Source organism: Anas acuta, chromosome 13, assembly GCF_963932015.1.
Source record: "Anas acuta chromosome 13, bAnaAcu1.1, whole genome shotgun sequence".
NCBI classification, from domain to species: domain Eukaryota; kingdom Metazoa; phylum Chordata; class Aves; order Anseriformes; family Anatidae; genus Anas; species Anas acuta.
In genome coordinates, this window is record NC_088991.1 from 7916679 (window position 1) to 7929406 (window position 12728).

At 41.0% G+C, this 12728-nt stretch overlaps 1 protein-coding gene across 4 annotated transcripts in view; it reads left to right on the forward strand.

Moving 5' to 3' along the window:
* NRK (Nik related kinase) overlaps positions 1-12728 on the forward strand; it is a 98404-nt gene that overhangs the window by 72061 nt on the left and 13615 nt on the right. For 3 of the 4 annotated variants that reach the window (XM_068697277.1, XM_068697279.1, XM_068697276.1), the window contains 8 exons: positions 516-609; positions 3307-3480; positions 4134-4263; positions 4647-4805; positions 6472-6615; positions 7857-7991; positions 9952-10052; positions 10584-10733. In XM_068697277.1, coding sequence (XP_068553378.1) covers positions 516-609; positions 3307-3480; positions 4134-4263; positions 4647-4805; positions 6472-6615; positions 7857-7991; positions 9952-10052; positions 10584-10733 — 1087 coding nt within the window. The remainder of the gene's footprint in view (positions 1-515; positions 610-3306; positions 3481-4133; positions 4264-4646; positions 4806-6471; positions 6616-7856; positions 7992-9951; positions 10053-10583; positions 10734-12728) is intronic. The other variant, XM_068697280.1, reaches the window with a different exon arrangement.

The window sequence follows — 12728 nt, forward strand, 5'->3', positions numbered from 1 at the left end:
TGAAGTGAGCATGGTTGTGTTTCTTGCACAGAATGAAGTCGCAATGCAGTCTGTCCCAGCTGGTGAGAGCAGCATACAGAGGAGCAGCAGCTCTCCCCAAGTGCAGCTGATGCTGGATTTTTGGGAGCAGGGTGGCCAGTGTTTCACCCCTCAGGGTAGTGTACGAGGGGAGATGGGAGAAGTTTTGAAGTGGGCTGCTCGATGGACCTGCTGGCACTCACCTTTAGCACCTGTCAAAATGATGGGTGAAGGAAGGGAAGCCTCCAGTGAGCTGGGGAGAGCTTCCTACTGGGAGCAGTCCTCGAGTACCAGTCCATCCAGGCACATCCTAATCAACCAGCTTTTGTACCAGAACCCTGACGTGTAACTAGTGAATGTTAATTACGCTCAGTTGAACACGTGTATATGGAGGTCTTTTTTGTGGGTTTTGGTGTAGGGTTTTGTATTTTTTTGGGTTATTGTTTTCCCCCCCCCCCCCAAAGTAGTTCTGTTCATTAATTGGAGTTTGTTACCAGGCAACTGCTGAGCAGCAGAGTGGCAGATTTCTCAAGGACGAAAGTACCAGATGGGATTGAACTGAAACCCCAAAGCACCACTGCAGAACAGAAGGTAATTTGGCCATTTGTAAGGGCTCGGGTACAGTGTGGGGAGAGTCAAATTGTTAATGGACATGATAAACTCTGTATCCACTCCTTCTCAGCAGCATTTTCACTCTGAAGTCCTGCTCTGTCATTTCAAATTACAGCTATAAGCTTTAAAAAAGTGCATACTGTTTCAGGTTTTGTGCTTCCTACAATCAGGCTTATGTCTAGGTTCAAAATTGCACCTCGTTATTTGTCCTTATTACTGACCCGGTAGTAGTGGCTGATGCCAACTTACTCTGCATGAAGGCTCTAGACAGGTTGCAAAAAGCAATCCTGTAGATTATAGTCAGCGTGCATGTTTGCTATTTTTAAAAATGTTGACCTTCTTTATTCCAATGTAAAGAGAAGTATATTTTTTAAAATATTACTGAAAGATGGGAAAAGTACTTCATCCCTCCCCACGGGCTTAGCAAAAACACACGTTCCCTTGTGTGTCATGTTGTGGTTCTTTCCTATCTATAGTTTGTAGCAGAGGCTTCAAGTTGTGTGGATTTTCCCCTGTGATAAATATTAGTGCAGAAAAGATGAAAACAGAGAAAGCAGAACAATGTTCTTTGTGGTTGAAAACAAAAAAATTACAGTAATAAGACTTGCTCTCAACCTCAGAGCATTTCTCACGTATTACTGAGTGTATTCTTGTTTCACAGATAGGGAAAAATAAATTGCCACGAAACTGGCATTTTCCCCTGAGCTTCTTGTGTAAGCTCTGACAGAGTTAGGAAGAAAAAGGAGTTTCCTTTGCCTCTGGTGGGTTTGTAAGCTTCAGACCAGAGAGAAATCTATCCAGGCTGGCAAAGGAGTCACACCTTGCCTGTCTCCCACCATTCTTAAGGAGAAAAGACCTTGCTTTGATACATGGGGCACCAGACTGAGCCATGATCTCAGCAGCTCATGCTGTTCATCTTCCTCAAACCTGCACTGACTCCAATGCATTATTTTAAAGCTTACTGTTCTGTACCAGAAATGAAAGACTGGTTACCATTTCAGAGCAACAGCCTGACAGAAGAGGTTGTACTGCATTTAATAATTTTACTTTCAGATCCCTCCATCTCCACCTGCATAGAGGTGAAGGAAAAAACAATACCAGCTCCAGGCCCTTTCCATCTCCCTTGCCCAGTGCCAGAGCTCTTTCCTGGCACTCCAGCTTGAGCCTGCCCATTTCCTCCTCATGGCAGAAACAGCCCAGCACTTTCTCCTTCCCTTGATATCTGGGTGCTGGACGTAGGCTGCTTGAGGGTAAGGAGAAGTGATGGGGTCTTTGAGACTCAGAATGAAGGTGGAAGAGGAAGGAGAAGAGTGGAGATCACGTTTTCAGTTGGGTTTAAGGAAAATGACCCAGGAAAGATGATAGATAGATGATTCTCACCTCTTTTCACCAATCTCTCTGATGCCTTCCAGAGTTTTCCCTTCTCACAGAGAATCCTGTCCCTTCCTCCCACCTCTGTGTCACCACCCACAGCCACCATAAGAATCCATGAATTCTTCCGACATCCCTTTCCTGTCCCATTTTGAAGTGGTTAGGGTGTACCAAGCTGCTCAAATGACTCAAATGGGAGTTTGGCTCAGTTCAGCTGAATCTAACTCTAAACACAAAAGAAAATTTTAAAATATCAGAATTAAAAACGTAAAATGCCTACAGCATCGATTTTATTCCTGGCTAATTACTTGGCTTTTAAAAGGCAAATGTCTTTCATTCAGAGTTATCCGCTATATTTTGGATATATTGACCAGCATTCAAAAAAAGCTGAGCTGATTTCAGTAGGTTGTTTATCAGTCAGTGCAGTGTATAGACGTGCCTTGAATTCAACCAGCCAGAAGCTGTTTGAGTTTGATGGTGCTTTTTGCTTTGGCATAATTCAGGAGGGATATTGTTGAGTAGCACTTGGCTCCTGTCGCTTTGTGTTCCTGTGCTGATGGTATTCGGGTAACCAGACCTTTCATGGCTGGGGTAGGTTCCTCTGCATTGCCCTGTCCATCTGGGACACTGCTTGCTTTACGAATCCCATCTTTCTTCCCCTCAAAGCTTCTAGCTGTGTTTTTCCAGAAACTTCCAGTGTCCCAGTGAGTATTTAAGGCTGTCAGGGGAGAGAGCTTGTACGGTGCCTCACAGCTTGCACAGTATTGCTAGTAGGATCCTACAAGGAAGGCCACGGTACCAAACCTCATTGTACTGCAGGTGCTGACACTGGATCCTACTGAATGTGATCTCTCTAGAATAAGGTTTCCTAATTCAGTAAGTGGGAAGTAGAAATGAAATGAATGGTAAGGGGCTTTAAAATATATGCAGCTCCTGAGCTGAGAAGTACCTGCTTCTGACCATGGTAGAGGTTAAATCTGTACTGTTAAGACAAGTCATTTGATTTTCTGTCAAGTGTCTCTGAGGATGAAGTTACTTCTTTAGCTATAGCTTGGAATATAGTAGATGAGCAGTGTTTCTGGAGCATTTTGGGGGTGGAAGCCAAGGCTGATATCTCAGGTGTTTGCCACGTGCTTTTGTATTTTCCTGTTTTTTAATCTTTCTGTAGTGTTTGTCTTTATCCAATACATCACATAGAGCACCCCTACTCATATCCTCATTATTTATTGTCCTAATTAACAGGGGGTGCATAGGGCATTGGAAGTATATCAAATGTGGACTTTAATCATGTTTTCTCATGTACAGGATCAGATTTTAGGGAAACAAATTTCTAGCACCCAAGAAGGCCTCTGGAGCATAAACAACCAAAACTATCTCCTGCCAGATCTTCTTCAGCAGAGCCAAATTTCAGATTCCTCTGTGAACACACCAAAAGTGCCACTGACTAGTCAGGAACCTCAGAACAAATCTGTGAATAAGGTATGAGATAAGTGTATAGACTGAATGAATTGTACCACCGCTTCCCTCCAGCCCATGGAAGCCTGAGTTTGAGTGTCATTTGAATTTATCTATCCTGTTTCTTACAAACGAAAGATTTTTCACCACATCCCTTCTTTTATCTAGAAGGTGTATTTTGAAGGGCTAATAAGAAAGCTCAAGCTCCCTACCCTTCTTCGCTGTTCCACGTTTTTGTCCTTCTCTCTCCACTTCATGCAAGCTAGAATGGCTCGTACCCTCTGCTCCTTTTCCTGTAACATCAGCAACACAGCATGCTCATCTGCCTTTAATGATCGTCTTTGGATTGCTTTCCATCCCAGCATCAGGTGACAGTGCACAAGGCATGGACCTGTTGCAGATGAAACAGCAGGGAGTGAGAAACATACAAGGAGATTCTTCCTGGGACCAGTTACTTCATTGCAGCGCAGTGCCTGGTCAAGAATCCTGACACAACTCCCAGCTCAGGCTTCCTCTTGTCACTCAATTTGTACCATCTATCTACTGCTCTAAGCATGTTCATTACACCTAATTATGCAACATGCTGTTTCACCTGAACCTCAGAGACACCCACATTGCTCTGTGCTGTCTGCTCCCTAGTGTTATCATCCTGAAGCAGCTCTTGTGTTTCATTGTAGACCCCGTCCACTGAAAGTACACCTTCAAAGAGCAGTACATCATCTACAACATCGTTTACTTCATTCATAGATCCCAGACTTCTGCCAATCACCCCTCCCACCAGTCCAGTTGGACCTCCCTGTAGTTCTTGTGAGTATGCTTTACCCCTCATTAAATTTCATTCCTGTTTTTTTTTGTTGTTGTTCTGGGTGGGGATGGAGGGAAGGGAGAAGCTTCTCACTTGGCAACTGAAACTGTCAGTAACACCTCCAGAAACTTAAACTCCACATCGCTGTGAATTTCATTGCATGGCCTCTGTGGTTCCTCCAGATGTGACTAGCTCTGCTGCTTTGTCACCACAGTGCTTGCTCAGGAATGTGTGAGGAGTTTTCCAGATGTGTGGTTTTCTTTGGCTATGAAAAGAAGTCTCACCTCTCTTCATTTCTTTTCGTTCTGCCACAAACAGGTCAAATGTGAGATGTAGCCAAACACATGAATTTTTATTTATTTTTTATTCTGTGTATCTTTTTCAGCATCTAGTGCAAAACCTGAGCCTGTCAGGAGAGAAAACGCAAGGAAAGGCTCTGTTGTCAACGTTAACCCAACGAATATCCGCCCACAGAGCGACAGTCCAGAAATTCGTAAATACAAGAAGAAATTCAACTCGGAGGTCCTTTGTGCTGCTTTGTGGGGTAAGCTCAGAAGTACTTGGGCGTGTGTGTTGAGGGAAGGCAGCAGCAGGAGAGGTTGGCGGTATATGGCAGTTAGATTTCGCAGTTGTATCACACCTCTCCTGTCAGAAAATCCTGAGAACATACCTACGTGTCACTTGCATGGTATTGCCTTCCTGACGGAAGATGGCAAACAGATGAGTTACAGTTGCAAGGGATTTTGTGCATCAGAATGAGAAAACATTTTGATCGAGCACCAAATTGAAACTGTGCTTGCCATAAGAGCCAAAAGTTGCATATGTTTTGGTAATGAGAAGTAAAAAAGGTTCATGATACTCTGTCTTAGCTGCATATCAGTATAGCTAGTCATGCATAACCCTAACCCAATGGAAATTATCCAAACCAGAGGTTCCAAGAACCTTCCTCTCAGAATTTTAGCCGCCACAGACTGAAGCAGGTCAGGCATCAATCTGTCCAAGAGCCTGACTTCCATGATTTCCACTGCCAGGACTTAGACCCTTTCTGGATCACCATTTTTGTAGGTTCAGCTTCAAATGGCATTAAAAAAAACACACAAGATCAGTGTAGTCAGACCAGTTTTCAGCCACTGTTGACGTAGTCCCAGTCTCGCTGTGGCTAAGCTCTTGAGTTCTTCTAACCATCTGTCTACCTGTGAGGAACAGATGCATTCTATGGGACTTGCCCAGCCATTTACTTGTCGTCACTTTCTGAGTCTGGAACGGAAAATGAATGAAGTAGGTGAAACATTATCTGACAGAAATGTAGATTTCTAGCTTTTATAGTTTTGTGGATTTTGTGTTATGTATGTTTGCAGGAGTCCAAGATTTTAAATTAGGAACAGGAACTATGGAGCAAAGTCTGTAAATTAACTTTGTATTGAGGTTGAAGAGTACCAGGTACTCATCAGAGCATAGCCAGTAGAGAAGTTTGCTCGTTACAGCAGGAAAATTTATGTCATTTCTTTAGAACCTGCTGATTAGGAAATGTAGCCATCATGCCAGCCAAACACTATTTTTGTACAGGGTGCATCCTCTGGTGTCAGCAACTCATTGAAGCTTTCACTTCCTGGGGAACAATTGGATTTCAGATGGATTCATTCCTTTAATTCAGCATTTGAAAGCACTTTTCCAAAAACCAGTTTTCAAACAAATATTCTGCTTCCTTATATCAGTAGCTTTTCTTCCAATGACTTCGGTTTTCCTCCTGCATTTTGAGCGTTGCATTTGGGGGAAAGAGGAATTATATTTATTTTTTTTTTAATTGAAAGAGACCCTTATATCCTTTAGTTGGATCTCCTGTGTTGGAAGAGGAGTGGTGCTAAGGCTTTCACAGGCTTTCACAGCGCTTACAAGCACACAAGTCACCTGAGAAGTTCAAGTTTGCAGAGTATTCTTTTAATTTTCATTTTTTAGATCAATATTGACTTCAGTGGAACTACTCATGCTTCAAGTTATGTGGGCATACAAGTGTTCTGCTGGGTAAAAATTGTCATGTTGGGGTTGTTTTTTTCCTTCCATTTTTCTGGGAGGTCATCCACAGAGCAACAGAGAAATTATCAGGTACCATTAAGAGGAGTAAATAAAAATTGATTCTAAAAAACAATTAACACTTGGCTTCTGAATCATTGGGTGATGTATGCAGTATTTTTTTTTCTCTGTATCAACAGGAGTAAATTTACTGGTGGGAACGGAGAATGGATTGTGGCTACTGGACAGAAGTGGGCAGGGAAGAGTATATTCACTGATTACAAGGAGACGATTCCAGCAAATGGATGTTCTGGAAGGACTCAATGTGCTAATTACTATATCAGGTTAGTTCAGTGTCTAAAAGTATCTGACCTGCATTGGGGTTGGAAGCAATTAGAGAAGAACTAGGTTATAAACTAGGTTGAGAAATTTCCTCTTACAGAAAATCACAGGATAGTTATTCTTATTAATAGGAAAACTCTCTTGAATTTTTAACACTTAGATTCTCATTTCAGATTCAGATGGGGCTCTGGGATATTTCATTACCTGTTTAATACATAAAATGGTTTGTGAGAGGTTATGAAGTGTTTCATATTCTTAAAATGGACTGTTTCCCAGCAAGTTACAGTTTGTCAGTCTGTTTACATGTTTCTGCAATGGGTGAGCATCTATCTAAGTGCAATTCTGTTCGAATATCATTAAATAACCTCATTCTGTGGTCAATGAGATGTATGAACAGTTACGTAAGAGTGACACATAATGTGAAAGCATTGGTAATGCTAAATGGAGTAGCACCTTCAACCTCTTCTGACAAAGAACTTGGACTCTGCCCTTCAAGGTCCTGAGGTCCTTATTATCCACAGATGAGAGTGGCCTCAAGGTAGTACATAAGAAATAGAGGTCCATCAAGGAATGGCTGCCACTTTTCTACACTCCAGACATACTGTAGTAGGTGACGCTGAGAGCTGTTTGTCCCATATTGCCAGTTTCAGCTGCTTTTGACATGGTCCTCCTTAGACTGACCTGCTGTTGATCTTGCTTATTTACAAACCAAAGCAACAGAAAGACGGACTGAGTTAAAAGATGACAAAGTAATTCTCACCCTGAAAGACATCCAAAAGAAAATAGTTACCTGTAATGAAGATTGTCAGTTAACCAGAACTAAAAAAGTCACTTATTCAAAATACTCAGGGTAGGTTATATCTGTATTCCTTCCTTCACATCAGAGAGCAAATACTAGGCAATGTGATTATCTCTGATGATACATGCATCTATAGAGACCTCTTCTTTGACATGAGGAAAGAATTGTAGTCAGATATTAAAATCTGACATGAAGCTTAAGTCACAAGAGCACATGTGCCAAATGTCATAGGGTTATTCATACTCCAGTTCCCCCCTGGGAGTCGTCATCACCCCAGGCTTTTCTTTTGTGCTGATGGATTCTTCTTTCTGTCACCTTGACAAGCACAAAGATCTGCTGTACTCAAGGTCACAGAACTCCAGCTTTTATTACATGGGGGAGATTTTGTATTTCAATAAGTTAGAATTATGTCTTTTTTTTTTCCTTCCCCTTTGCAAATCCCAGGGAAGAAGAATAAGTTGAGGGTCTACTACTTATCGTGGCTGAGAAATAAGATTTTGCGCAATGATCCAGAGGTGGAGAAGAGGCAAGGCTGGGTGTCTGTGGGTGACCTGGAAGGCTGCGTACACTACAAAGTTGGTAAGGTCTTTTTTTTTTTTTTTTTTTCCCCCTTAAAGAGCTGCTTAATCGTACTTTTGCATCTCGTGACACCAGCATTTTTCTTTAGCTGTATCTCAAAATTGTATCGGGACTGCTTTGAAACCTGCTTGCCTAACATGATGGATGCTTTGGCCCTTGTCATTCCAGATTGCACATGATGTTATGGCTATGTCCTGTGAAGGCTGGAAGAAGGGAGTGCCAGCCCTGTTTCGTTGCTCAGTCAGGGGTTTAGAAATTCTGTAGTTACTTAAGACTTCAATTAGAGTGGTGTTTTCCACCCCCAGGCTACCAGCTTCCCTCCTGGTCCTGAGTAGCTACTGCTAAACTGGACTGGTACAGTGCTAGGAAATCATGTTTGTAGGATGTCTGTAGGCAGATGAGATTGGATGTCCTAGAGCTCATTGCTGTGACTTGATCATAAAAGACCTAAATATACCTTTGTTTAAATTTACACACTGGCAGCGTTATCTACCGTAGCAGTTAAAATTCCGTCTTGCATTTTTTTGGCTTTCAGGTATTTCATTTGTGAAGGTGAACATCAGTATTGTGATAGCTTCTGTCAGTTAACTGTCTGAGGGGGTGTAATGTATAGCATAAGTTTTGCTTTATTGAAAGATGGTATATGGAAGTGGCGGTGTTGTTTTTTTTTTTTTCCTAAGTCAAACAGAGAAATGATACAGACAAGTGCAGGAGACGATGAGGTGGCTGGCGCTCATAAATGCTTTGCTTGACATTTATTTGCATGTAGATCTCATTGCTTTAAATGTTACGGGTTAAATCCAAAAAGAAATGTGCAACAGATGTGTGTCATTTTCTTTGTGATTATAGCTAAGCACCACATATTCCACTTCAGTTGCTCATTTTTGGTTTTGGTATGTCTTTTTTTTTTTTTTAAAGTTACTCTAAAATTAGGCAAACATTTGGTGCTCTTCTGTGTTCACATATGACAAACCAAGCTTACTTCTTTGACAAAGCAGCTGTTGTTGTTTACCTGTTGGTGAATCTTCCTGTATCTTGACCCATGTTCTTACAGTCATTTTTCCAGCTAGCAAAAGGATGTGTTATTTTGTGTTTTGGTAGGTTTTATTTGTTTTTGTCTTTCTGTTTCTCAGCCTTTGTAACATTTCCCTGATCTGTATCCACCCTTATCTACCCTTAATGCTTCTGCTTTATGTTTGGGTCAGTGTGAACTGCTCCTGTTGCAAGCAGCAACAAACCTTAGCTCAGTTAGCACAGTACCTGCATTTTCTAAAAATCCTTTCCAAGCAGACACTGAATATAAAACGAAGGGAGAATGCACTGAGATGTGACGCCCTAGTGTTCTGTTTCCAAACCAAATGCTTGCCTCTGGCAGAGTGAAAGAAGCCTCAATTTTCAATGCATGTTTCTTTGTTTATTCTCAATGGGCCCAACATGAGCTGAATCAACTTGGAGAAATGGCTCATCTCTCCTAAATGCTTACTCATCTCAGAAACATGGGAGTCCTTCGCCCACACTAGCACATGGAGATTTAACCCCACACGTGAATGGTGAAATGAAAATTCAGCACGCAGAGTGTAACAGAATCCTACAGCCAACAGCCACCGTTCCTCCAAAAGCAGCTTAGTCACACCCAGCAACATCAGTGTGGGCTCATACTTGAAAAATAAAATAGACTGAGTTAGCTGTAGGGTCAAGACCTTTTTTTCTGACAGTAAGAGAAATAGATGTATGAGAATCAATATATAAATGTTGCTATCTGAGAATAAAGGGCCTACATGTTTGCAGTCAGGGTTTTGACAGTGGTGATGTTAAACACTGATGTCCAGAATGCATTAGTCTCCTTGGTGGATAGCGTCTTCCTCTACAAATAATCCATTGAAATTATTTCATGTAATGAGATGGTCTTTGATTTAAGTGTCTGTCTGATACCTAAGGAATTGTTCTTCTTGTATTACAGTAAAATATGAGAGAATCAAATTCCTTGTAATTGCTTTGAAAAACTCAGTGGAGGTTTATGCTTGGGCTCCGAAGCCTTACCACAAATTCATGGCTTTTAAGGTAAGTGAAAATTCACTTTGCTTCAGACACACCACTGTCTCTCATCTACTCCTTGCTTTTGCTTTTTATTGTTTTTTATAACATTTATTTCTAGTTAAAGATAAAATGAATATTCCTTTAAAGAAAATGTAGCTCATTTGACATACATTGGAGGTGGCAGGCATGAAACTGTCACTGTCATGATTCTGTTAGATGTGAACAACTTGTTTCAGTGCAGTGCCAAGATGTACATTTAAATTCACGAAGCTGATGCTGATTTCTCTCAGAGGAAGAGGAAATTTAACACGAATGGTACTTAGCCTAATTTTTGCCTAGTCCATTTCTAGATGGATTTTTTCAAAACACAAGTGAACTATCCAACTCTCTTTGTGGCCCAAAGGTTGATGGATACTTAGCTCCTTAAATGTAACGTGCTGGTAGAACAAAAATAGGTAACTTTCCAGTTCTGGAAATTATTAAGGAAAATTTTGTATGTTGGTCTGTAAACCAAGAGCATTATTGTGTTCTATAGTGTATTTTTTTTTTTTGCAGTCTTTTACCTCACTTCATCACAAACCGCTGTCAGTTGACCTGACTGTTGAAAATGGACAAAGATTAAAAGTGATCTATGGCTCTCTAGTTGGCTTTCACGCTATTGATGTGGACTCTGGATCTGTGTATGACCTCTACCTTCCAACACATGTAAGACACTCCAAAAAGTTCCATAACCACCTTTGTTATTTGGGCTGTATATTGGTGATAATCAGGTTAAGTGGTATGCTGTATTTCAAAACAGAGGATAAGAGAATAATTACAGTATACCAGCTAATAATAAATGACTTTTTGCATGCTTTTGTAATAGTGAAGTTCTGCTAAAAGGCTTTTTTTTTTCCTCCAGATTTAGAGTATCAGTTTTAACAGTTTAATGACAGAAAACCTATTGTATGGACAGTACTATTTTTAATTGATTTATCCTGGAAATTTAAGACTTTTTTAAGGCATACAAAAACACAACATTGAATTAGGTGACTTTCACAGTCAGCCAATGTGTTTTTCCGTCTTGATCACTGAATTGAGCTGAAATTTGGCCTGGTTTAAGATGATGTGCAGCATATGTTTAAATCTTGATTGGCTTTGAGGCATGTTATCTTTGCATCAAAGAGTACCTGTAGCTAGAGGAGCCATGTATAAACTGAGTCCAAATATGCATTCACAGGTGAATACATACATATATACATATATATATATATATATATATATATATATATATATATATACAGGTGAACCCATGAATAATCCTAATTTCTTCATTGTGGAGCAAACTTGCATTCATTTTACATGATTTATATGGGCTCAGTGTGTAAAATGTGATTTTCCTTTTTGTCATGACTCTGTAGAAACCCAGCTTCCAGGCCAAATAAATTTGCTCATTTTCTTACTGCTCAGTTGCCCGTGAAATCAGTCCTTGCATTCAAAAGAATTCAGGATGTTCTCTTTAGGTTTTCAAGCAGAAGTTGTCATGAAGATGTTGATTTCAGGTTGATGTGTACATGTTGCACGGTGTACCTGTTCACTGAGATGATGTTGACTGCTAAAAACTGCCTAAATTGAGTTAAAAGCAAAGTAATTACTCTGCAAAAGTAAAAGGCTGCTATGGGGCTGTCCAGTATGAAGGCTGTGCTCTTTTTTTCTTTTTTTTTTTTTTCTTTCTGTTGTTATTTCTTAGCTGTTCTAGATGGTTCATTTCAAAGTTGTGGGTCCCAAAAGCCACAGAAATTTAAGGGATTAAGTGCAAAAAGCTAGTGGATTCTCATGGCTCCGGCCTGATGGGGGGCTCTAAGCAGGGAAACTTCTGTGCTCACTTGGAAAAACCTTCCCTGAAGTCAGCAGAGCTCCACACAGGCAGAGCGTTAGCTGATGGGTGCTGCTACTTCCATGTACCCAAGGCATTGTGACTTCAGGAACACTCGAGGGTTGGAGGGATCTCATCCCACATCTGCATGTTGCAGCCTGGTCCAAGACCCTTCCATTTATTTATTTATTTTTTCCTCCCTCTCTCAGCCCAGTGTTTTCACACCCATGCCCTGTGGCCTGCTACCCTGACAAGTGACAGCCTTCAAAATTCTGTCACAGCTGTGTTTTCTGATGGCCACAGTGCTTAAGGATGATGGTTTATAAACTTCTCTTAATTGCAAACTCACTGCTCTAGGTCTTCAGAACAGGCTGCTGAATCACCTGCTACAAACCTGAGCTGGATTTTTGTTTGTTTGTTTAAGGGCCTTAATATTTGTGTAATGGCTTATTTAATCCAGCAATTAGTAGGTTTGTTAACTACGCAGCTATGGAAAATTCACATCAGTTGATAAATGTAAGCGTGATGCCTGCGTGCCATCCCTGGAAGTTGGTTGCTAAGCGAGGTGAATAATGACTTGTCACAAAGATCATCAGCATAATTGCCCGAGATGTGGAAGGCAGAGGAAAAGGGGAGCATTCTGAGCAGCAGCTCTCCAACAGGCTGTGGATATAATTATGCACATGATGAGAGAGATTTCCCAGGTGATTGTCCTGAAGATGTGGGGCACCTTTAAGACTGGCTCCATTTGGGTGCGCTCTTCAACCAAAAGTTAGCATTTACTAAAAATATATTTTCCCTTTAGAGTTTTAGACCTGAAATAAATCTGCTGCTGCGGTAGCTCT